Genomic DNA, 26,776 nt, shown 5'->3' with positions numbered 1-26,776 from the left:
TCTCTTTTTTTCCAAGTAATAGTGAAATGTTTATTTTTTTTGAGTTTCGAAGGTTTTTATTATAAATAAAACACTTTTTATTGAATAAAAAAAGAAAAAAATTTCAAATTTCTGGCCAGGCTCAAGCTTGGGCCTAGGCTTTGGGCTTTATATGAAGGTCGGGCTCAGGCTCAAGACTTAGGCCCAATGGTCAGGCCCTGACTCAAACTTGGGCCTTAGTGTATTCTATTGATAGATATACAAAACCCGACCCGGAACATGAACTGGTCTAACTAGCCTTTAGTAGACTTGTTCATGGGCTAGGTGGCCCGACGGGCCAGCCCGGCCTGGCCCCGTCCCTGAATGGGTTTGAACATGTTTATAGGCCCACGGGCTTAAACTCGGGCCAAAAAGCCTGACCTGCAATAAATTCGATCCGGGCTTGGGTTTTGTCAAAATAGCCCGGTCCGACCTAAAATTAGACTTAAAATGGGTTATGTAATTATGTCCATTTGAATAATTTTAATGATTTAAGACGTAAATCTGTGTTTTAAAACGAAAAAAAAGGGAAAAAAACCATCTTGATTTTTAATTCTAATTTGAATAGGAAAAATTATAATTTTTTTATTAGGTCGGGCCGGGCTCGGGCTAGATGAGTAAAAGCCCGGCCCGAGCCCGGCCCATGAACAGGTCTAGCCTTTAGGTAGCTTAGCTCGGCTTAAAGCCTTAAACCCAAACTTGAAGAGGAAATAAGACTGGCTTAACGCGGGCACAGACACTGACAGAGCGTATGCCAAACGGCTGAAGAGTGAAAACTGGCGTGGTTATTGGTTCACTGCGGATTCACGAATGCGCCTGTTTTTCACAGGTGTTGGTGACGGAAGAAAGAGGGAAGAACGGTGGTTCCTCTTCACAGTTCACCGGCGGTCGATGTGGGAGCTTGGCGCAACGGCAGTGGTAATGTAAAGAATAGAAGATCACTCTCTTTACTGTTTATACTCGATGGCCGGTTCTTCCATCTCTACGTTCAGGCTCTCGATATCGATATGACGCCATCCATGAAAAGAGCAGTTGTGGGACATGATCCTCAGTCTGCAGTTTTCTTCCTTCAAATTCCAAAATCAGTTATTTGTTCTTCCCTTTTTGCAATAAAAAGCTTCTGTTCTTCTTCTTCTTCTTCGTATAGTTGTCGTAGCCTCTGGGAAACCCCTCCTCTTCAAACACTCCTTAAAATTGGTTTCATTCCCACCCTCAAATCCCTAAACCATTTCCTTATTTTTCTATCCAGAAACCACCGATTTGAATCTGTTCTCCACTTCTTTTCTCAAATGAATTCAAACGGAATCAACCGAAACTCTCGTACTCAATGTATTGTGGCACGGGCTCTTTTGTATGAGAAGAGGCTCGAAGAAGCAGAGAATTTCGTCGCTCAGATGGAGAAACATGGAGTTTTTCCCAAAAAGTGGCTCTTGGATTCTCTAATTCGAGGCCTCTGTACAGATGCAAGGGACCCAGAGAAAGCCTTCTATTTGCTGCAGGATTGCTTGCGAAACCGTGGTATTTCACCTTCTTCTTTAACTTTTTCTTTGCTGATTCACAGTTTTAGCTCTCAGGGTAAGATGGATAGAGCAATTGAAGTCATGGAGAGTATGACAAATGGGAATGTTAGATACGTGGTGAATAATTTCATTTGTAGTTCGGTAGTTTCTGGGTTTTGTAAGATTGGAAAACCCGAACTTGCATTGAGGTTTTACGAGAATGCTGGAAAAATTGGAGCTTTTCGACCTAATGTTGTAACTTATACTGCTCTTGTAAGTGCACTTTGTAAAGAGGGTAAAATTCAGGAGGTTTCATATCTTCTTTGTAGGATGGAGAAAGAAGGAGTAGTTTTAGATGCCATATTTTACAGTAGTTGGATCTCTGGATACTTAAGTGAAGGGATTTTAATGGAGGCATTTCGCAAGCATAAATTAATGGTGGAAAATGGAATAAAGCCAGATACAGTTAGCTATACTATTCTCATTGACGGGTTTTCTAAGGAAGGAGATGTAGAAAAGGCAGTTGGCTTCTTAAATGAGATGGAGAAAGATGGCCTAAAACCTAATCTGGTCACATATACAGCAGTCATGTGGGGGCTTTGCAAGAGGGGGAAATTGGAAGAAGCATTCAATGTGTTTAGGAAGGTGGAAGATTTAGGGTTTAAAGTAGACGAAATAACATATTCAACATTGATTGATGGCCTCTGCAGGATAGGGGATTTTGATCAGGTGTTTTGCTTGCTTGAGGAAATGGAGAATAAAGGTATTAAAACAGGAATTGTCACTTACAATACTTTGATTAATGGTTTGTGCAAAGCTGGGAGGACATTGGAAGCAGATGAGATTTCGAAAAGTATATTTGCTGATAACGTTACATACAGCACATTGTTGCATGGATACATTGAAGAAAATAATTTAGCGGGGATCTTGGAAACCAAAAGAAGATTGGAAGAAGCCGAAGTTTGTATGGATATTGTCATGTGTAATGTACTTATTAAGGCATTATTTATGACGGGGGCAATGGAAGAAGCTTATATGATATTTAAAGGGTTGCCAGATATGGGTTTGCAGCCTGATTCTGTTACGTTTTGTGTGATGATTGATGGATGTTGTAAAGTAGGAAGGCTCAGCGAGGCACTTGAAATATTTGATGCATACAGGACAACTTCTCTGGCTTCTGGTGTTGTATGCTACTATTGTATTCTTTGTGGTCTCTGTCAGAATGGTATGGTAGATATGGCAATTAAGGTATTTTTTGAACTCATTGAGAAAGCTCTGGTGCCTGACAGAGGTATTTATATGATGTTGATCAGATCAACGTTTAAGGAAAGAAATGCAACGGGAGTTCTGAAGTTCCTTAATGGGATTGAGTTCTTAAATACTGGGATACATAATATGGTATGTGCTGATGCTATTCACTTCTTGTGCAAGAGAGGATATTTTGAATCTGCGTTAGATGTGTACATGGTTTTGAGGAGGAAAGGTTCTAGTATTACAGATAAGTGTTACAATGTGATCCTCAAAGAGCTTTTTGCGAAAGGAGATACACTATTTACTCCAGGGATTTTGAATTCCTATATTAAAGAATACGGGCTTTCAAAGCTGAGCATATATGAGATACTTATTTGTTACTTGTGTAAGAAGGATGTGAGCAAAGCCCTTCGGTTTCTTGAAAAGATAGAAGAGAAACATATATATATCAGCATTCCGATTACAATGATTGAAACACTCATAAAGAAGGGGAAAATTTTAGATGCATATAATATTATTGCAGAAGCCAGAGGAAGTCAAATAGTTTTTGATGTGTTCACTTATAATAAAGTAGTTGATAGACTATGCAAGGGTGGCTTTCTCAGAAGGGCCTTGGATCTCTGTCTTATCATGAAGAAGAAGGGAATTACTCCTACTATTGTCACCTACAACTCGGTGCTAAATGGGTTGTGTCAGCAGGGATGTCTGGTTGAAGCTTTTAGACTATTTAACTCATTAGAGGAAATCAATGTGGTTCCTACTGATATCACATATTCTACACTTATTGTTGCTTTATGTAAAGAAGGGTTTCTATTAGATGCCAAGAAGTTGTTTGAGAGAATGATTCTTAATGGTTTTACTCCAAATTCACGTGTTTATAACTCATTAATTGATGGGTATTGCAAATTTGGATCAATGGATGAATCCTTAAAGCTTCTTCTTGATTTAGAAAGAAGTATCATTAAACCAGATGCATTTACTATTAGTGCCTTAATCAATGGCTATTGCCGGAACGGGGACATGGAAGGGGCCCTTGGGTTCTTCTATGAATACAAAAGGAAAGGGATATCGCCTGATTTTCTGGGTTTTATTTATTTAATGAAAGGACTCTGCACAAAGGGAAGGATGGAGGAGGCTAGGAGCATCTTGAGAGAGATGCTTCAGACCCAATCTGTCATGGAGTTGATAAACAGAATGGGTAGTGAGATCAAAGCAGAGTCAATAGCACATGTTCTTGTCCTTTTGTGTGAGCAAGGAAGAATCCAAGAAGCCATCACAGTCCTAAATGAAGTGGGTAATTCTGTTACCTCCAAGCCTTTGACCTCTTCACATGCAACTGATTTGGATGTTGGGTTGTACATGGTGGGGAAAATAGATGGTTTGGTGGAAAGTCATGAAAATTTCATCGAAGAATCCCTCTGTTATGATTTCCACGATCAATATTCCATAATTGCATCACTATATTCAAAAGGAGAAATACAAAAGGCCAACAAGATTGCAAAAGAAATGCTTTCAAATTTGGAAAAGAGTTGTTGATTGATTACTAGATGAGTATCACCTGTTGGAGCGGGAGGCTAGGAGCATCTTGAGAGAGATGCTTCAGACCCAATCTGTCATGGAGTTGATAAACAGAATGGGTAGTGAGATCAAAGCAGAGTCAATAGCACATGTTCTTGTCCTTTTGTGTGAGCAAGGAAGAATCCAAGAAGCCATCACAGTCCTAAATGAAGTGGGTAATTCTGTTACCTCCAAGCCTTTGACCTCTTCACATGCAACCGATTTGGATGTTGGGTTGTACATGGTGGGGAAAATAGATGGTTTGGTGGAAAGTCATGAAAATTTCATCGAAGAATCCCTCTTTTATGATTTCCACGATCAATATTCCATAATTGCATCACTATATTCAAAAGGAGAAATACAAAAGGCCGACAAGATTGCAAAAGAAATGCTTTCAAATTTGGAAAAGAGTTGTTGATTGATTACTAGATGAGTATCATCTGTTGGAGCCAAGTTATATAGCTTTCTCTTGATTCTTTGGCATTTGAGGCATGGACCCTGCTGGTACCTCCTATGGGTATGTATATTATACCTCCTTAAACTTGACTTTGGACTTGTAAAATCTAGATTAATTTCATGCAACTATTACATGTTACATAGTGGAGTGTTGGATTTAGTGAACCATGGAATTTTGTGCATAATATGTTTGTGTACATGTATGCATTCTTTTTCCTCAAGCCCAAAAAAAGGGCTAAATGGTGGTGTTGTTTTTTTAAGTTGTTCTTTAATACTTCAACCATTCTATTTATAGTCTGTTGGTTGCCACTTGGCAGGGAAGAGACTATTGCTGTAGACTTCAGAAGTATAGATGATTTTGATGGAAGCTACAGGAGTGATCCATGTTGTCTTGGAGAGTACTGGTGAAGGATTATAGTGTAAGTTCCCACAACAATTCTGGATGGTCTGATATCAATATTCAAAGATATTAATCTTTTTTTGACAAAAGCAAATTCCCCATAATGAGTTTGTGTTGGTTTAATTTAGCTGTCATCTTTCATTGCTGTCACTGTTACAAGTTTATTAAGTTCTTTTTGAATCTCCTGTATAACAAATTCCTCTAAGGAGCTTGTGTCAGTTTATAGTCAGTTTTTTTTTTTTTAAACACCAAACTTCATTCCATGTGGAAGGGTGGCCGCCTTTAGATTTATTAGTGAAAAAGAGAGAGATCCTAGATGGGGGGATTTGAATACCTTATCCTAAGGGACATTTGGTTGGTGCAATGGTAAAATCTTGGGCTGACAAGCATAAGAACATGGCTTGAGTTTAAGAGCAGCTACCTTGTGTAAAACAAAACCAAACAGAGCAAAAAGCCAAAGTTTAGGTCAATATGCAGTCTACACGTACCAGGACCCTGGGAAAATTTTGGCTGCCTAGTGTGGTCAGCCTATGCTAACTAAACACCATCTTAGTGTGCCATGTTTTGTCATCCATTCCCATACTTTAATGGATGTGAGCAATGAAGGGTAATACTTATATTTTTAATATATATTCCTTTTCACAAATCTTAACCAAGGAAAAGGGTTTCTTTCTTTTCTCAGGACAGTAGCTCGAGAAGAGAAACCAGTCACTTCCTCCCCTGTTTCTTCCTCAATCTCTGGCTCCCTCAATCTTCCCCCTCCCAGTCACTTGCTGTCATCATAACAAACCAATCCCACTGCCATCCAAATGCTGATCATCACTTTTGAACAGGAGAAACAGCCTGGAGATAGAAGTTTGTGGTCCCTATTTACTCAATCTCTTGCTGACCAAGGTAAGCTTGCTTTGTACCTTGTTCTGTAATTGCTTATGGCTATATTCTTGTGTCTACTATTGTGCTCAAAATGAAATTTCCTACAAATGTGATTAACCTGTGGTGTTGAATCTCTTAATGGTCTGCGGTAAAGTTTGAAATGCATGGAAACCTTATCTGTCTCCAAAAAAAGAAAAAAAAAAAGAAATGCATGGAAATTTTGTTCCATTAATTCATGCTTTATTACACTTGGGAGTTCAAGAGCAGAGGGGAGAAACAATGACAATGTGCTATAGGTAGGAGTTTATTCTTGTATAGTTTGATTGTCTACCAGCTTGGTATTTTTTTTTTTTTTCTGTATGGGATGCTAAGACCAGGAAACTAGTTTTGAAGACATGCTTTTTTATTTTTTTTTTTTGTGAAAATTATAATGTTCAAAAACATAGTTGTTTGATCGTGTGATGGTGGCAAAGTGCTGAAATTTCTTTTTCTGAACCTCCAATGGTAAAGCTTAGTGAAAAGACCACACACCACAACTATTCTTTACATCCACTGACCTTGGTATTGTTTAGACATGGAATCAGGTTAACATTTATCAATCCAATTTATGGCCACCCCTGGACATTAAGAATCTAAACACTTAAAGGTTTCACATATCTAAACCAAACTGAGCCAGTATAACAGTTAGACATGCGGCTTGCAGCAGGATTGATTTTTCCACCGATATTTATTCCATTCAATAGCACATCATGGGGATAGTAGCCATTTGTGTTCTCAAAACAATATATGTCATTTGTAAGCATGCCTCCATTCTTGCAATATAACAATATATCATTTGCAATAGACCTTCACTCGGCAGCTATTTGCTTGAGCATGGTCAGACCTAAGGAAATCCCAAGGAAAATATTAGTTTCAGATGATTAACTGGTGTACTCAGTCTGGTTGACAACTTCCATTGAAGCTGTGTTGTGGAGAGCTGCTAGAAGGGAGGAAGACGAAAGGTTTGAAGAAGAGTTCCTACATGGCAAAAGCTAAGTGGTTGGAAGTACTGCAATTGGAAATTACTCTAAAACGGCAAAACAAGTTCTATTTATCAAAAAAAAAAAAAACAAGTTCTGGGTAGTGGAAAAAGCAAGGGCGCAGGGAAGGAAATGAACAGTCTAGGATTGGAGATTTGATGCATGGCAAGTCTTACGCTGAGGAACTGACTGGTGGAGCTCGACATGGGAAGCAGGCCCATTTTCAAAATTTATGGGTCAACCTTTAGGTGGTTCAACCGTGAACCAGACTGAACCTACTGGATCAAACATGGTTTGTGTCACTTTAAGTGACCATGTGACGATTAAAACTGGGCCTAGTCTTGTCCCTTTGAGGTGCATAGATGAATTACTTTCGGATCTGAAGCTGGGCCCAACTCATGGGCCTCAAAAAGACTCAGCACATGACCATATTAAGGGGTACGTGATTTCAAAAGTAGGCTTGAAGATAGACAATAAAATTTGTCTATCATTGTCTTCCTTGATCAAGTCAGGGACCCAAGGAAGCCGTTATGCAACGATGGGGCGGCAAAGCTTGATGCAATGGGTACCTGGCAAAGGGAAGAGGGTTGCATCTCCTGAAAAGCATAACCCTAGATTTGACAGATGCAGTAGCAAAGGAAAGGAGCAATGCCAAGATGAAGACTCAGATTTCGATGATGGAAGCAGTGATTGCAATTCAGACTGCAACTCAGAGTCCTCTGAATACTCGAGCATTGGTAGCATCGAACAAAATGTGAGGATCGATTTGAATGAAGCAGAAAGCTTCAACACAGAAGAATTGTTCCTGGAAGAAAAGAAGACAATCATGCCCTTGAATGGGTAACAAAGGAAGTCGGGCCGGCAGTATGCTTAGTCAAAGTTGAGCAGGTTGCCTCTGATCCTATTACAAGGAATCTACCCCCAAGATCTCAGAAGGGACAAGGATCACAGGAAGTAAGACAAGATGATATCAGGAAGGTTTGCATTTGAGGGAACAGAAAAGGGCGTGCTGGAAAAGGCTTCTGCTGCGGACAGAGTTGAAACTGATCCTGTTCCCACTGATTCCTTGAAAAGGTTTGCATTTGCCTATGGTACGGTATAGGTCTGATGCCTTGATCGCCAACCGGGGTTCTTCCCCTTCTGATTCCTTGAATCTTGCTACACCCGCTCCAGACCTAGATAAATACATCAATTCAGTTTTGATTTACTGATGTGTGTTCTCTGCCTGAAACAGATACACCGGTTTCCCAGCCCAAAGAGTTGAGAGGAAAGGAAGGGGCGTAACAACAAGCCTAACTGGAAGGGTAGCAGAAGAAGGGGGAGTTTTGGGAGCAGAAGTAAGGAAGGGAGAAGCAGGAAAGGACCTCAAAAGAATGAAAAAAATTAACTGAGGAGAATAATCAAGAAGCCGATAAGGAATAAAAGAGAGAAGCGGAGATAGAAAAGGAAAAGGAGGAAGATACGAATAACTCAGCTGTAGGAGAGGACACAGTCAAAAGGCTCACAAGGTGGAAGGCTGTTGGAAGATGAAAATGTACTCTAGGAAGGGTGAAGAAAAAAGGAAAAAAAGGAAAAAAGGGAAGAAGAAAAAATCAGAAGTTGAGAGATTAATTTCTGATGTGGAGGGTGATATTGAGTTTAGTGGGAGGAGAGGGAGAAGGAAACAGTCGAAATAGGGTAGTGAGAGAGAAAGAGGGTTTAACTCAAAGGTGAAAGAATGAGAATAATCAGTTGGAATGTAAGAAGATTGAGTACACGAAAAAGGAGGGTAATAAAGGATTTATTAAAAAGAGAGAATCTGGATGTTGTGATGATGCATGAGACTAAACTAGCAGAATTGGATAGAAGATGGAGCAGGAGTATATCGACATCATGGGGTATAAGATGGATTGAGGTTCCATCTTGGGGGGAGTCGGGGTATAATGACTATGTGGAAGGATGAAGTGTTGGAATCAGTTGAGGAGCTAATTGGCAGATTTTTAGTATCAGTAAACTTCAAGAATGTGGAGGATGGATTTACTTGGGTATTAACTAATGTATATGGTCCAAACAATTATAGAGAGAGGAATGAAATGTGGGAAGAATGTCTTCAATTTGGGGATTTCAATGTGCATGGTGTTTGGGAGGGGATTTCAATGTGATAAGGTTTTCCAGTGAAACTTCCACCCCCTACAATCAATCACCACCGGCATGAGAAGATTTAATGAATTCATAGACATGTGAATTGAAGGAAATTCTTTTCTTGCAAGCCAGGTTCACGCCAGGTTCACTTGGTTCAACTTTTAGGAAAATCCGTTGTGTTCAAAACTAGATAGGTTTGTATTCAATGGAGGGTGGGAAGATCATTGGGAAGGTTTGGTTTTTAGAGCTTTGCCTAAAGTCACCTTAGACCACCACCCCAATAGATTAGGTTTGGAATCTTTCTTGCATGGTCCTTCACCCTTTAGATTTGGAAATATGTGATTGACACACCCAGAATTAGTTCGCAAAGTGGAGGAATGGTGAAGGAGGATCTTAGGGAGGGTAAGATGGGAGGGAATAAAATTCCACAAAAAATTGCAAAGATTGAGATCTAAAATAAAGGAGTGGAATAAGGAACATTTTGGAAGGACAGAAGAAAGGAAATTGACCCTAATTTCTAAGATTGAAGAAGTGGATGAAATGGAGAGGGAGAGAAACCTTACTGTGGAAGATAGGGAGTTGAGAGGGAAGTTGAAAAAGGATTTGGAAGAAATCATCAATAGGGAGGAAATCTGCTGGAGACAAAAGTCAAGACATAAATGGATCAAGGAAGGGGATGGAAATACAAATTTTTTTCATGCGATGGCCAATGGTAGAAGGCACAAGAATTTTGTGTCTAGGCTGGAAGTAAATGGGGAAGTGACCTCTAACCAAGATGAGATAGCCAGGATCTTTTTATACCATTTCAAATCCTTGTATAGAAGGCCATTGGGAGAAAGATTGAACATAGAAGGGTTAGAGTGGCCTTTATTAGAAGAGGAGGCAGCAAGGTGGCTAGAAAGGGATTTTGAGGAAGAAGAAATAAAAAGGGCAGTTTTTTCTATGGACAAATCTAAAGCACCAGGTCTGGATGGTTTTACAATAGCTTTTTATCAGGATTATTGGGAAGTGGTGAAAGATGATTTATTTGAAGTTGTTAGAGTTGGTCGAATAAGGGTAGAATAGTCTTTTCATTCTGTTTAAGTTATATGCTTATGTGGTAGTCCTAATATTACTTTTGTTGTCATCCTATCCCATACTTAAGTGGGGGCAGTTTAGTCTTTGTACACTAATTAGAATTCCTAATTCATATTATGGTCGACTAGTAGGGTCTAGCCTGCTAAGTTCGATTGCTTCTTCTCTCTCCTTCATTCTCTATTGGTTCGAACTGTTGAAACAATTGCTATAACATGGTATCAAACTTCATGTGCATCCCACCCCTCAACAAAATGGGGTGGCTGAACGAAAGAACCGTCATCTCCTTGAAATTGCTCGGTCTATTCTTCATCATATGAATGTTCCTAAACGATTTTGGAGTGACACTGTGCTTACTGCTTGTTTCCTTATTAATCGGATGCCCTCCTGGTCCTTCATGGTTAGTCTCCCTTTTCTATTTTATTCCCCACCTTGTCCCCCTTTCTATTAACACCTCGGGTCTTTGGTTGTGTGCTTTGTTCACAATCTGAGTCCTGGTTTAGACAAGCTAGATGCACGCTCTATTAAGCATATCTTTCTTGGCTACTCTTAGACCCAAAAAGGGTACAAGTGTTACAATCCCATCACTTAGAAGTTCTATGTCTATCTTGATGTCACATTTTTTGAGTTCGTCTCGTTCTTCTCGGGACCTGAAGTACCTCCATCTCCACCATTGCTTCCTCTTCCTCTTCCAGTTAGTGATCCTGTTCTAGTTGTTCCCGTTGGGGCTGAACCTTCACCTCCACCAGTGCAGATTCCTACTGAATGACCACCAATCTGGATACTCATCGACAGACATCGGCACCTCCTCTGACTTCTACCTTGTCTGCGGATCCTATTGTTGCCCCTGTCCCAGAACCTTTAGAGCTTGATTTTCCCAATGCTTTACGGAAAGGTAAATGCAGTTGTACCCTACATCCCATTTCCAATTTTCTTTCGGTCTCTCACCTTTCCACTTCACATCGCCAGTTTGTTTCTCTATTGTCCTCTATATCTATACCTAAGGATGTCTAGGAGGCCCTTACTTCACCCTGGTGGCGTCAAGCAATGGAGGAGGAACTCTCTGATCTTCAGCATACTCACACGTGGGAGCTCACTACTCTTCCTCTAGGTAAGCATGTTGTGGGTTGTAAATGGGTGTATACTGTTAAATACTTTCCAGATGGCAGTGTGGAGTGTTTGAAGGCCCGAATTGTTGCTAAAGGTTATTCTTAGTTATATGGGGTGGACTGTATGGAGACCTCTCCTGTGGCAAAGATTGGCTCAGTCCGCGCCTTAATTTCCTTGGTAGTTATGTATCATTGGCCCTTATTTCAACTTGGCATTAAAAATGCCTCCCTCCATGGTGACCTTATGGAGGAGGTATATATGGAGTAACCACCTGGATTTGTTGCTTAGGGGGAGGATGGTAAGGTGTGTAGACTGAAAAAGGCAATTTATGGGTTGAAACAATCTCCTCGTGCTTGGTTTGGAAAGTTTAGTGAAGTGGTGAATTTTGGAATGAAACAATGTGGTGGACTTTATGGGAAGGAGAGAAATGCTAGAATATTTCAAGAAAAGGAAAGAAGTCTTGTTGAAATCAAGGATTGCATAATGACAAGGATAGTCTCGTGGCTGAAATCTTCACACTTGTTGGCAGATTACTCCTTTGATGACTTAAGGAGAAACTAGGCAGCAGTGGCTTCTATAGTCTCCACAAAGAACAAATCACAAGCTGAATGGGAACCCCCACTGGATGGAGTGGTAAAACTGAATTTTGATGGTAGCTGCCAAGGTAACCCAGGGCCATCTGGAATAGGAGGGATTCTGAGAGACAAAGATAGCAATATGTTGTCTTTATTTTCAGGACCAATGGGTGTTGGTGATTCTGTAAGGGTAGAGATGCTAGTAGCGGTACAAGGTATACAGATGGCCAGTCAACTTGGAGTGAATAATTTGATAGTAGAAGGGGATTCCAAGGTAGTAGTGGGCTGGTTAACAAGTCCAGAGACAGCTTGTTGGGGCTACAGGGATTTATTAAAGAAAGTTAAATGGCTAACAAGGAATATGTCAGTCAGGTTTCAGTGGGTCAACAGATCAGCAAATGCAATGGCTGATTCTTTGGCCAAGCAAGGGGTGTCAAGGGGAGATCTGTTTTGGGCCACTTTGTAAGTGTGCTTTAGGCTTGTGTTTGTATAGTGTTTATGACTCAGTCCTATGGGGAGGTAACACCTCGTGCCTCTTCCTAGGCTGAATGTACTGCTATTTTTTGAATTAATAAAACTACTCTCATTTATCAAAAAAATAAAAACCAATGTTAGGTTGACCACTCAGTGTTTAGCCATGATTTTGAAGCCGAAAAGATTTTATTAGTAGTCTCTGTGGATGATATTGTCATAACTGGTAGTAACAGATTGGGGATTGACAAAATAAAGGCCTTTCTGCAAGACCATTTTCAAACAAAAGACATTGGGAAGTTGAAGTATTTCTTGGGTATAGAGTTGCCAGGTCAATACAAGGTGTAAACCTGTGCCAAAAAAAAAAGTCCTTGATCTGTTGGATGAAACAGGGCTGTTAGGTGCGAAACTGGTTGAAACTCCCATGGAACCAAATGCTAAGTTGGGCAGTGATATAGGTGAAATATTTGATGATCCTGGAAGATATAGACGGTTAGTGGGGAAGCTGAACTATCTAATTATCACAAGACCAGACATCTCTTTTGTTGTTAGTGTGGTGAGCCAATTTATGCAAAACCCCTGGATACCTCACTGGGATGCAGTTCTTAGAATTGTAAGGTATCTGAAGGGAGCTCTAGGCCGCAGGTTATTATACAAACCAGGAGGAAGACTTGAGGTAGTTGAGTATACAGATGTAGATTGGGCAGGCTCAGTGTCGGATAGAAGATCTACTACAGGTTACTGCACATTTCTTGGAGGAAATCTGGTGACATGGAAGAGTAAGAAGCAGACCGTTGTGGTAAGGAGTAGTGCTGAAGTCGAATACAGAGACATGGCACACACTACATGTGAATTAGTATGGCCGAAAAACCTCCTACAAGAAATTGGATTCTCAATGGACAGACCTATGAGATTGTACTGTGATAATCAAGCTGCAATTTGCATTTCATCTAATCCTATTTTTCATGAGAGAAGAAAGCACATAGAGATTGATTGCCATTTTGTGAGGGAGAAAGTCCTTATTGGAGAGATAAGCACAGAACATGTGGGCTCAGGTGATCAGTGGGCAGATTTGTGTACAAAAGGTTTGAGCTCAAGGAGGGTGAACTATATATGTAACAAGCTGAGATTATATGACATATTCTCCAGCTTGAGGGGGAGTGTTAGAGTTGGTCGAATATGGGTAGATTAGTCTTTTCATTCTGTTTAAGTTATATGCTTATGTGGCAGTCCTAATATTACTTCTGTAGTCATCCTGTCCCATACTTAAGTGGGGGCAGCTTAGTCTTTGTACACTAATTAGAATCCATAATTCATATTATGGTCGACTAGTAGGGTTTAGCTTGCTAAGTTTGATTGTTTCTTCTTCTTCTTCTTCTTCTTCTTCTTCTTCTTCTCTCTCTCTATCCTTCATTCTCCACTAGTTCGAACTGTTGAAACAACTGCTGTAACAGAAGTCTTCAAAGAATTCTCGAATACACATGTTGTTAGTCTTGGAGTTAATGCAACTTTTCTAGCCCTAACTCCAAAAAAAACCTGATGCGAGACAACCCAAGGATTTTTGATCCATTAGTTTGATGGCCAGTATTTGCAAAATAATTGCTAAGGTCTTGTCTTTGAGGATTAAAGTGGTACCGCCCTCTCTCATAAGTCAGTTTCAAGGAGCTTTTGTTCAAGGGAAACAAATAATCAATCAGATCCTAATAGCCAATGAAATTTTAGAGGAATTGAAGAAATTTGGGTAGGAAGGTTTTGTTTGCAAATTGGATCTAGAAAAAGCATATGATTGGTGGAATAGAAATTTTTACTAGAGGTGATACATCAACGTGGCTTTGGGGAGAGATAATGTCATTTGGGTGTTTGGCTGTATTTGGACTTGTCACTTCTCTATCATTGTTAATAGAGTGGTTAAAGACTTCTTCCCAGCTTGTAGAGGACTAAGGCAAGGGGATCCTCTCTCATCTTTCTCTTTACTTTAGTGGCCAATGTTTTAGTTGACTCCTCTCTAAAGTTGATAGGGAAGATGAGATTAGGGGTTGGAGAGTGGGCAGAAATAGTGTTCCAATTACTCACCTCCAATTTGCAGACATCATAATTTTTTGTGAAGGGGTGATATTAGGAGGGTGAGGAGATGAACATAATTAATCAAGAAGTTTAATGGGATCTCAAATCTGAAAATCAACTTGGGTAAGAGTTGTGTAGCAAGGGTTAACATAGGGGGCGATAATTTAAACTTGGTAGTGGGTTGCTTAGAGTGTTCCATCACCTTGTGGCTGTTGACTTATTTAGGCCTTCCTTTAGGTGCCAACCCTAAGGAAAGTAGATTCTGGAACCCAATCGTAGAAAGATGTGGGAAGAGATTGGCGGCTTGGAAAAGGAATTATATTTTGTTGGGAGGTAGGATCACTCTAATCATGAGGGGTTTTCGTTGGCAGCTGGGAGAGTCTAAAAAAGATCACCTAATTAAATGGGAGCTTGTGTGTAAAAGCAAGAAAGAGGGTGGCTTAAGAATTGAGAATGTGAGAAAGAAGAATATGGCTCTATTAGGGAAGTGGTTATGGGGATGACCTTTAGAGAGGGATGGCTTGTGGCATGAGGTGGTGGGCAGTATTCATGGGAGATTGGAGAGTGGTTGGGATGCTGGTGTATCATTTCGGGCCTCTTTGGTAGCACCTTGGAAAGCAATCCACAACATTTTTCTTCATTTCTTCAGGTTTATCAGGTATGATGCTTGTTCAGGTAACTTAATTTGCTTTTGGGAAGACATCTGGTTGGGGGACCAGCCTCTAAAGGACTTGTTTCCTTTATATTCTATCTCCTTGTATAAAAATGAGAGTCTCTCAATTTTTCTAGCACCTCCTATTTTGCCTCTAGGTCATAATTGGGATTTTGGGTTTCGAAGGAGATTGAGGGATGAAGAAGTTGCCTGTCTGTCAGAGTTGTTGTTGCTTCTTGAAAGAGTTTGCTTAGAGCCTCCTAAACCAGACAAAATGGTTTGGTGTCCAAGTCCTAAAGGTCTCTTTTCCTGTGCCTCTTTTTTTAGTGCTCTTTGCCAGTTCTCTATCCCTCTTTCCTTTCCTACTAAGGAAGTTTGGTGCCAACTGATTCCTCAAAAAATTAAGGCTTTTTCGTTGGGAAGTGGCTTATGGGAAAGTTAACACTCTGGACCTACAAAAGAAGAGCTCGTTTTTGTGTATTTTCTTGAACTAGTGCACTCTATGTAAATCAGATGGTGAATCTTGTTACCACTTATTAATCTCTTGTTCCTTTGCTGCAGATATTTGGGAGTGGTTTTTCTCTTTGTATGGGTGTAGGTGGAACATGCCAACGGAGATTAAGATGCTGTTTGATCTAGCTACCTTTGTGTGGCCAAAGACAAGGGGACGAATAATGTGGAGATGCACCAGAGCAGCAGTGATTTGGACCTTATGGGAGGAAAGAAATGCTAGGATCTTCCTACAAAAGCAGAGAAGCAAACAAGAAATTATGGATTGTGTTTTGACTAGAGTTATACATTGGATACTTACTTTGGATCTCTTTAGACAGTTCTCCTTTGATGATATTTGGAGGAATTGGGTATCAGTGGCTTCTGGTTACAGAAGACAAAAATAAGGTTGTTATGGGCACCTCCTAGTGAAGGTTTTTTGAAATTAAATTTTGATGGAAGTAGCCAAGGCAGTCCAGGTCCTTCTGGAATTGGAGGAGTTATAAGAGATTGGGAAGGGAATCTGATAGCACTTTTTTTAGGACCGGTGAGGAATGGAGACTCTATAAGGGCTGAACTATTTGCAGTCCTACAAGTTGTTTAGATTGCAAAAGAGATGAACTTGGAAAACCTGGTGACTGAAGGGGATTCCAAGGTGGTGGTGGGATGGGTAAAAGACCCGGATTCAGTGATATGGTGCTATCGAGACAAAATGAAGAGATTCAAATGGTTAAAATAACAGATGAACTTGATTATACAATGGGTGGGAAGGGAGGCAAATGCTATGGCTGATTCATTTGCTAAGAAGGGGGTAACTAGGTATCAATTGTTTTGGGCTCAGTTGTAATTCTTGTGCTGTCTTTTCTTTATAAGTGAGGCTGCATCTCGTGCGTCCATTTGGGGAAGATTGTAACAGTTGCTTATTTTTTCTGATTTAATGAAATTTTAAAGAATCTTTTACTTATAAAAAAAAAGCATGCCCCATTCTCCCCGAGTGTGTAGGGATGCCATAGCCATTAAGTTTAGGTCTTCCAATACCTTTGCACACAATAATGGGTCTAGAGTTGACAACCAAGATAAAAGACCTGCAAATAGATGCAAGTGAAAAATTTGTAACTACAACAAATAATTTGCATGGATGACTTGAGAGTACTGAGTAGCAGTTTGTAGATAAACAAGTAATGCACTCAGTATTGCAATTTGTACAAATGTATATTTCTTTCATATTTACTCATGAGCAAAAGAAAAAGTTTACTAAAATATTTTTTATAAGAAAGATTACTAAAACAAAAAGAGAGAAGAAAAGATCATCTAATAAAATATATGTTTCTTGGTTTCAGTCTCTTGTCTAGATAAACCAATCCACTATTTTTTAATCAGTAACAGATAAAAGAAAAGCTCCACCAATGTGAGCTTGTCTTGCACCACTAGTTCCATGCCCAGATAAAGGAGGGCTGTGTCAAGTAGGGAGCCAGCATTAAAACTTTCGCCAAACTCTTATGGTCATTGGATCCTGAATTGTCCTTTTGTGCCCCTAAATGGAGTGGAATAGCAAAACAGGATTCATGTAGCTAATCCCATATAGTTGGGATAAGGCTTAAATGATGACAATGAATAGATGGAAAGAAAACTTAATTATTTTGAAAAGGGATACAAAGAAAAGTGAGAAAACTTACTTAACTAAGGACTCAAGCTTCCCTTATGGGATATAAATATAGCCAAGAAATTAATCCATCATTCGAGCCAAAGACTTAGGTTACCTGGCATTTCATAACCTGAAGACAACAATCACAGTCTGTCCATCATGAAATCCATCTAACCCAAATAGAAGAAGCATGCAGAAGTCATCCCTATTTTTGCCACTACGTTCCAATTTACAAAATAGGCCTGTTTTGTAACAATGGAGTGTCAAGATGATTCATGTTTGAGTGGGATATTTTTCCATGGGAAATTTAGTGGTATTGACTTAGTATTGGTCTGATATTCACAAGCAGAAGTGCACCTATGAACTTATACTGTAATCAGATGTCTATATAAGGCAGGGTTTCAAGGGCCTTGAACCCTCAACCACTTCTGCTTCAATGTGAAGCCAGATGTTCATGCAAGTAAAGGGTTCTCAGGGGTTTTAGTCTTACAGGTATCTTGTCCATCTTCAAATCTTAAGGACAACCCCAGGTTGCTTTCTTGACCTGAAATCTTTCAACAGTCAATTGTGCCTGCAGAGGTGGTTCAGAAATCACATCTGTGCTTTTCATACAGCTAACTCCAATTTTGCAAATGAGAAATGAGAAATCATATTCAACAAAACAAGTGTGATAAATGAGAATTATTGTTATTAATGATGGAAATGGATAAAAAAAAAAGAAGTGCAAAAGGAGAATTTATGTCTAACACATGACCTGTAGACTTAAATGGTTTAGTAGTTCAATTGGTTGGCTCACCAGGTCATTGACTGAGTAAACATTTTTTGCAAGTAAACAGCAGGGGGTTAAAAGTGATAGGTTGATCAGTCTGAGTAATTGATCAACGACAGGTTGAAAACATTGGATAGTTTTTGGTCATATTTTAGTTATTTTTAATAGCAAATGAGTAAAAAATGGATTGGCTAGGGACATGGAAGTATCATTCAGCTGGTGCAAGCAAAGCACTAACTCTTTTGCTGATACTCTAGCAAAACAAGGGGTAGGACGACAAGTTCCGTTCTGGGCACAATTGTAAGAGAAGGGTGGAGTTAGGAGAGAGGTAGGTTGTTTTGTCTCTCATGTCTACTATGTATATTCACTCACTGTACTATACCATTTTTCTACCTATCCCAAAAAATGTCTATGTATGCCTTGCTATAAGTTTGGATCTTCTGTACACAATCATTGCGTGATGCCTGTTTCGCAAACCTGTACAGTAGTCCATGTGTATGAGACTAATAACATGTGAAGCAGCTGAATCCTTCTTTGGTTTAACATGTGAATTAGTGTTTCTAAAGAGACTGGGCCGAATGGGCCCTAACAGCCTTTCGTGTGATATCCTTTATTTTATGTTGATGGGCCTGTTACTTTTCTTATTTTATTTTCTTTATGTAACTGCCAAGCTGGCCGCCCACTTAAGGGTATACTTGTCATCATCAACATTTTAGAGATTAAAATAGGGTTAGAGAAGGGTGATTAATTCGACTTTTTCTTCTCTTACCTCTTTTCTTCGCCATCTTCCTCTCTTATATAGTTATTCAGATCTGTTCTATTCTGCTAATCACTAAGTTTAGTCTTGATATTAGATGACTGATTTACATCTTGGTATCAGAGCAGGTTTAGTTCCTCTTCCTTCTTTTTTCTTTGTTCCTGTACACTCTAAAATCAAGAGTGTATGGAGAGATAGGTTCTCTATAGTATAGAGAATCACTTGCCTAGTTGGTAGAAGGGTTTGGAGAGTTTAATTCTTGCCAGATTTTGCCAAGAAGTGATGCTGTTTTCTACTGCCCAAAACCCTAGCCGACTAGAGATTTTTGAGGTTACCAGGAAAGGTGAAGCTTGGGTGCGGCGCTCTGTGCTTGGAAGGTGTCTTGTGACTGCTAAAGGAGGGCGGTTCAGGTTTGGAAGAGTTTGGGTTAGTCTGGTGGGTGCGGCAATGTCTTCTCTCTTCCTCCCATCTGCTGTACGGGTTTTGGTTTGACTTCAAGTAAGTTTACCTAGTCAAAATTTTATGTTCTTTGATTTCCGTTTGATTAATGGAGGCATATGGAAGTGAATTCAAGCAGGTGCCAGTTTCTGGACTTGCTTCAGTTGATTCCGTTTTGACTGGTGTTATCACAATTAAGTTAGATGGGACAAACTATCTTGCTTGGGCACAGTCTATAAAAATTTGTATTTGTAGTAGAGGAAAACTCGGGTGTCTCACAGGCAGCAAGGTGAAACCCGAAGAGACAGACCTTGAATTTGAAAGATGGATGCAAGAGAACTATACTGTTATAGGATGGTTAGTCAACTCTATGCAACCCCATATAAGCCAACACTATCTCTAGATGTCTTCGGTTAAGGAGATATGGGACAGTGTAACTGAGACCTATTCACAGAAACTGAATGTAGCTAGAGCATACAAATTGAAAAGTGATGTGAAGAACCTGAGACAGGGGGAGAAGAGTGTGGCAATCTACTACTCTATACTAAAATCCCTATGGCAGGAAATTGATGTTATGGAGACGGTGGTGTGGGAGAGTAAAAAGGATGCTGAAATGTATAGAAAACTAGTGGAGAGAAATAGGGTGCTTGAGTTTCTCACTGGACTCAACCTTGAGTTTGATATTATCAGACAAAACATTTTGGCCAGGGATGAGGTTACTCTTTCACAGGCATATGCTATGATAAGTAGTGAGGAGAGTAGGCGGCAGGTGCAGTTGTAGAGTCCATCTACAGAACATTTTGCACATGTAGGAATGAAACCGAAGGGCCCTACTGAGAAAAGAGAGAAGATGTATGAATATTGCAAGAAACCACGACATACAAAGGACACCTGTTGGAAGCTTCATTCTGAACTTCTTCCGATAGGTTTAAGAACAATAATAACCCTAAGAAGGGCAGTCAGGTGGGAAAATCCAAGACTGCTAATGCTGCTACAATGCCTGAAGGGGGAAGTAAGGAAAGCGAAGAAAAATCAACTATTGAGCAGTTGGCTGCAATGAAGCTGGATTTTGAGAAGTATGAGAGGCTCCTAAATCACCTGGAAGCTACAGTTTCTTCAACTCACCCTTCCAACAATACATCATCTTCATCGGCTTTTGCTCACTCAAGTACTCGTGCTTCTGCGAATCATACTTCAGCTTCAGGTAATCATAAAATCCCTTGGATTATTGATTCCGGTGCATCAGACCATATGACCAGCCTATCTAACCTGTTTTGCTCATATCACCTCCTCTCTGGGAAAGAGAAAATATCCCTTGCCGATGGGTCCCTTGTCCCCATCTCTGGTAAAGGTGATATAAAGACCTCTGACACCCTGTTCTTATCTTCTGTTATTCATGTCCCTAAGCTTAACACAAACCTCTTATCTGTTAGTAGCTTAACAAAGTCAATGAATTGTAGCATAACTTTCTTTCCCACTCATCGTGTTTTTCAGGACTTGTAGTCTCGAAGGATGATTGGGAGTGGCCATGAGGCGAACGGAATATACTTGCTGGAAACACTAGATCAAGCTTTGGGACCACCTCATGGAGTTGCCTTAGAGTCAGTTGTGTCAGAGTCTGTTAACAAAATTTTGTTATGTCATTTTCGGTTTGGTCACTTGTCATTTTCTGCTTTGAGTCATCTGTTCCTAGATATGTTTAAAGGAGTGTCTTTATCGAGTCTTCATTGTGAATCATGTGAGCTGGCAAAGCATTGTAGACATTCCTATTCAATTAGCAATAAAAGATCATTTTCTCCTTAGATGTGTGGGGGCCATATCACATGCCAACCATGGGGGGTTACAGGTACTTTATCCTTTTTATTGATGATTATTCACGTTACACTTGGATTTATCTCATGAAATCCAGGGATGAAGTACCAGCTATTGTGAAAAATTTTCATGAACCTTATCCTCACCCAGTTTAATACCCGTATCAAAATATTCCGCTCTAAAAATGCTAAGGAGTATTTTGAGAGAACCCTCTCCACCTATCTTGAAACTTTTGGGGTTATTCATCAAAGTTCTTGTTCCTATAGTCCACAACAAAATGGGGTGGCAGAAAGAAAGAACAAGCATGTGGTTGAGGTTGTTAGATCCCTCTTATTTGCATCCCATGTTCTTGTGAAGTTTTGGGGAGATGCTATTCTTATTGCTACCTTTTTGATAAACCGTATGCCCTCCCGGGTCCTTGGCTTTTAAACCCCTTTTAGTCTTCTCTTCCCGGATGATGATCTCTTTTCTCTTCCTCTCCATGTGTTTGGGTGTACTTGCTATGTGCATATTCATAGTCACCAAAGGCACAAGTTTGAACCTAAGGTTCATAAGTGTGTGTTTCTGGGATATGCCTCCACACAGAAGGGTTATTGCTGTTTTGATCCAGTTCGTGGCACCCGCTTTGTATCTCGGGATGTCACCTTTGCAGAGTTGACGCCCTTCTTCAGTAATCCTCCTGAGGGGGAGAAATCTGATGAGTACTTTGCTATGTCTCCAGCTGTTCCTCTTCCCATCCCATGTGAGTCCGATCATGGGGTGTCCACCTCTTTCACTGGACCTACCCCTGATGTCCCTGCTCCCCCTCCTGCTTCTGCTCCTGCTCTCCAAAGGTGGTACCAAAGGTAGAGATTCAGACATGTGCAGGTTGTTTCCACTCCTTCAAAAGAGCATCTTGCCACTCCCATCATTCTTGAGGAAACAGGTCAGCCCTCTACTGACCCATCTCAGACTGTTCTAGACCTTGATCTTCCTATTGCTCTTCGCAAGGGCAAGCAGAAGTGTACAACCCATTGTATCTCCAAACACTTATCTTACAGCCTTATCTCCCCTTCCTACTACTCTTTTCTTGCCTTTGTTTCTTCCCATGTGATACCCAGGCCTGTACCGGAAGCTTATCTCAAGCTGAATGGAGGGAAGCTATGATGACCGAACTTGATGCATTGCATAAGAATCATACCTGGGATATTGTGGACTTGCCGGAAGGGAAGGAATCAGTGGGTTGTAAGTGGGTGCTTACTATTAAATATCACTCTAATGGCTCTGTTGAGAGGTTTAAGGCTCGGTTGGTTGCTAAGGGTTACACCCAAATGTACGGCATTGACTATCTTGAGACATTTGCTCCTATAGCTAAGATGACTTCAGTTAGGGTTTTACTTTTTCTAGCAGCTACTTTTGACTGGCCCCTACACCAGTTCAATGTTAAAAATGCCTTCTTGAATGGAGAACTGCATGAAGAGGTCTATATGTCTCTACCTCCAGGAGTGTATGGGAAAGAAATGAAAGGCAAGGTGTGTAAACTACACAAATCTATTTATGGTCTCAAACAATCTCCTCGGGCTTGGCTTGAGAGATTTCGGGCTGTTCTTGTCTCTTTTGGCTACATTCAAACACAATCTGATCATACACTGTTCTTGAAGAGAAATGCCTCTTTGGTGACTTTCTTGATTGTTTATGTTGATGATATTGTGGTCACGGGTAATGACATTGAAGAGGCCAGTAAACTAAAAGCACTTCTCAACTCTGAATTTGAAATCAAAGATTTGGGAGGTCTTCGGTATTTCCTGGGCATTGAAGTTGCTCGCTCTAAGGATGGTATATTCATATCTCAGCGCAAATATGTCCTTGATCTTCTTGCTGAAACTGGTAAACTTGGAGCAAAACTCATCTCCGCTCCCATTGATCCTAATCATAAGCTTTTTGCCACAAATGGTGAACTTTTGTCTGACAAGGGAGTGTTTCAAAGACTGCTTGGGAAGTTGTTATACCTTTGCATGACTCCGCCAGATATTTCCTATACAGTCAGTGTTATCAGTCAGTTTATGCATTCTCCCAGAGATACTCATCTAGCTGCTACAGAAAGGGTTCTGTGCTACTTGAAAGGTACTCCAGGGAAAGGTATTCTATTTGCTAAGCATGGTCACATGAAGCTATAAGCCTTTACTAATGCAGATTGGGCAGGATATATTGATGACAGAAAGTCCATCTCTAGTTATTGTGCTTTGGTTGCTAGGAATGTCGTGTCTTGGAGGAGTAAGAAACAATCAGTAGTTGCTAGATCCTCAACTGAAGCAGAATACAGGGCAATGGCTCATGCTGTGTCAGAATTACTATGGCTACAATCCCTTCTAGAGGAATTGGGGGTGGGCTACGAGAAACCAATGATGCTCTATTGTGACAACCAAGCTGCTATCAACATTGCACATAATCGTGTTCAACATGACAGAACTAAGCACATTGAGGTTGATAGGCATTTCATAAGGGAAAGAGTCTCTTAAGGAGAAGTTTGCTTACCATTTATCACATCAGAAGAGCAACTGACTGATATCTTGACTAAGGGAGTTCCCAGGGGGAAATTGACACACTATATAAGCAAGCTGGGCATGATTGACATCTATGCTCAGCTTGAGGGGGAGTGTAAAGAGACTGGGCCAAATGGGCCCTAACAGCCTTTCGTGTGATATCCGTTATTTTATGTTGATGGGCTTGTTATTTGTTCTTATTTTATTTTCTTTATGTAACTGCCAAGCTGGCCACCCACTTAAGGGTATACTTGTCATCATCAATATTTTAGAGATTAATAAAATAGGTTTAGAGGAGAAGGTTGATTAATTCGACTTCTTCTCTTACCTCTTTTCTTCGCCATCTTCCTCTCTTATACAGTTATTCAGATCTGTTCTATTCTGCTAATCACTAAGTTTAATCTTGATATTAGAGGACTGATTTACATCTGTGTTAAAAACAGGGTCTACCAGTTCCCAGCTTCCTGCATGCAACCACAATGCCAGTGTGTCCCCTGTTCTCCCACCGCACTCCAACCAACAGGTGAGGTTGCTGCTTCAACCAACTCTGGCAACAGCATCAATCGTGAACTAGTGAACAGCCTGAAGAAGAAAGGGTAACCCTCATTGTGCCCCCTTTCCAAAGTGGAAGAAAGACCAGAAAAAGAAAATAAAAAAAAGTGAAGTAAACAAAAGGCATTATTAGTCTCACATAGGGGTGGCAATTTCTGACCCAACCTATCCAACCTACCTGACCTACCCAACCCATCCATTTTATAAACCATCCATCTTAAGATGCAAGTTGAATATGCATGAGCGAACCATTGGCTCAATTAAAATGGGTTAGGTTAGGTTGGGTCAAGGGTACCCATTGAGTAGTGGCTAGGGTTTTGCAGTTTAATTTTTGATGCTGCAACTCTCGGTTTCCTATTTTCCATGTAAGTCTGCAACTCTCTTAGCCCCCCTCCCCCCTTTCAGCTCTACTATTCTAACACTGTTTCTCATTCACTCACTTTCTCTCTCAGAAATAGAAAGAGGAAAAGAGAGCTATCATCTCTCTATAACAAAGTTTTCTTTCTCTGCATTTACTTTCATGTACCTTCTTTGTTTTCTTCGAAATATCCTTTTGTTGTTTCATTTGTATTAGCAATCTTCTGTAATCAGGTTTCTTATATTAACACTTCAGTTTTTTCAGAGCAAGAGGAGTTGGAGATGGGTGATTTCAGGGTTTTGTTGTCTATTTTCATTGATCATGGGTCTGTTTGTTTGACTTCAAATACACTGGAATTTATCAGCAGAAGATCTCAGATATGAAGACAGGTAGGCTACAGTTTCATTTTCTTGATTGCCTAAATGTTTATCTTCATATTGACATTTGCTTAATTTCTGTTTCTTATGCAAAATTTATTTGTTTGATTAATGTCTGGACAGTAATTTGATGTTCTTCATGTTTTTCCCCCAAAAGTCGGTGCAACATGCTTGGGCGGATATGTCCCAAAACCAGGAAAATTTTCCATTTTGAGACTACCGGAAAAAATGATTGGCAAGTTCTAAATTGCTGCTAGATATGGGTTTCATTCTGATTGCTGTTTCAGACAGCGCTTTAAAAGGTGCACCTCAGGCACACCCAATTGCTTGGAACCTAGGTGAAAGTGAAACCATGCGTGCCTAGTGCACCTAGGCGTATGCCTTGTATAAGTTTGCATTTTGTTAATTTTATGGTCTATTAACTTCTAAAATAATTTTATTGGTGTTTGTGCACTGGTAATGATCTGTCAACTTTCAAAACAAAAACAAAGACCTTGTGAATACTTGAAGCCCTAGTTGTTGCAGATAGGATCTCAAATAGCAAAATTTCAACTGAAAAAGTAAAAATAAAAAATAAAAAAATAAAAAAAGATGCCCCAAACTGATCCTAGCCCTAAAATAGAATAAACTGAAGTGACAAAACCAACCCCTTATATTATGGGCCACGAAATCTGGTCGGAACATTGCCCCCTAACTCCCGCATGTGCTTGTTTGGGATTGCTGCTTATTGGCCCTTGGCCTCCATAAGATCTAAGTGACAAAACCACCCCTTATATTTATGGGCCAAGAAATCAGGTTGGAACTTTGCCCCCTAACTCCCGCATGGGCTTGTTTGGGGTTGCAGCTTATTGGTCCTTGACCTCCATAAATAGCTCAATCTCCTAGGGTTGGGCATGTAAGATGTTTAACATCAAACTAGCCATTTGAAGTGATGCAGGCATGCAGCTAGGAGATAATCATATATATTGAGGGTTTCACACGCTTAAATTGTTGACTGCCTAAAAGTACTTTGACGCAATCCGCATTTATTTGTTTTTACTTTCATTTTGAATTTGCTTTGTATATTATGCTTATATATTTTGATTTGAGCTAATAAGTAGTTATTTATTACAGGTTTTTGTATATATTTGAGTATTCGGCTCAACTCAACCAAGCCTTGTCCCAATTGCATGGGGTTGGTTGGTCACATGATTCCTGCTTCTGCCATAATGCTCTGTTCGGTGCAGTATCCATTGTTAAATTATGGACTCTTAAATCATTTCTCCCCACTTCAAGCCATGCCCTTTTTTGATCATGGGTTACATATGTATATATATGTTTTGATTTTTTTTTCAAAAATTTGTGACTTGCTTCATCTGCACCTCGGGCACTATAAAGCCCTTCTGTGTTTTTGGTTGTATTACTGTTGTGGTCTACCTGTTTCCATAAGCCATATTTTTGTATCAAATATTTGAAACATTGGTCACCAAACTTATGGTTTGTAATTTTGTATCTCCAGCTTATTCAAGTTGAAGGAAGGTGATCATACTTGGATTTAAAAATTTGCCTTTTTTGTATATTTTTTGCATGACATAGTTGCACATTTATGTATGTCAACTTTAATTCGTCAAGGATATGCTGACCCCTACCTTGGACTTCCCATTAAAATCATTAAATATTTTATGAAAGTGGCAAAAAATAGTCCTTTTTTTCTTTCTTGGGTATGTGGGCAAAAAGTGTTAGATCAATGTTCAAAGTATTGACACGTATCGGCCTGTATGTATCGTGCCGATGGCTTCCTAGTATGCCCTTACAGGGGTTATATTTGATCAGACCATGGTTCAGAGGATAGTTGGGACTTAAACTGACCTCTCTGAACCGGTTTTAAAAAAAATAAATAAAACATAAAAAAAGGCACCGATATCAGCGTATCGGCCT

The 26,776-nt window shown here is 40.0% G+C and overlaps 1 protein-coding gene across 10 annotated transcripts; it reads left to right on the top strand.

Moving 5' to 3' along the window:
* Positions 1 to 759: 759 nt before the first annotated feature.
* Positions 760 to 26,400, top strand: LOC148844106 (Pentatricopeptide repeat (PPR) superfamily protein). 10 transcript variants are annotated; one of them, XM_088956632.1, is made up of 6 exons: positions 760 to 4,842; positions 5,099 to 5,200; positions 5,864 to 6,075; positions 24,016 to 24,168; positions 24,747 to 24,871; positions 25,973 to 26,400. In XM_088956632.1, the coding sequence occupies exon 1, from the start codon at positions 1,026 to 1,028 to the stop codon at positions 4,302 to 4,304; it is 3,279 nt and encodes a 1,092-aa protein (XP_088812758.1). In that variant the 5' UTR covers positions 760 to 1,025; the 3' UTR covers positions 4,305 to 4,842; positions 5,099 to 5,200; positions 5,864 to 6,075; positions 24,016 to 24,168; positions 24,747 to 24,871; positions 25,973 to 26,400. The 10 variants fall into 10 exon arrangements, with proteins under 10 accessions (XP_088812758.1, XP_088812766.1, XP_088812765.1 ...); XM_088956640.1 differs by having other exon boundaries at positions 824 to 4,842; positions 6,015 to 6,075; positions 24,016 to 24,095; XM_088956639.1 differs by having other exon boundaries at positions 824 to 4,842; positions 6,015 to 6,075.
* Positions 26,401 to 26,776: the final 376 nt, after the last annotated feature.

The sequence above is a fragment of the Nelumbo lutea genome, chromosome 8, assembly GCF_056320005.1.
Source record: "Nelumbo lutea isolate HS-2025 chromosome 8, American lotus-T2T, whole genome shotgun sequence".
NCBI classification, from domain to species: Eukaryota; Viridiplantae; Streptophyta; class Magnoliopsida; order Proteales; family Nelumbonaceae; genus Nelumbo; species Nelumbo lutea.
Note: the sequence above shows the minus strand (reverse complement) of the source record. Positions and strands in the feature narration are given on the sequence as shown.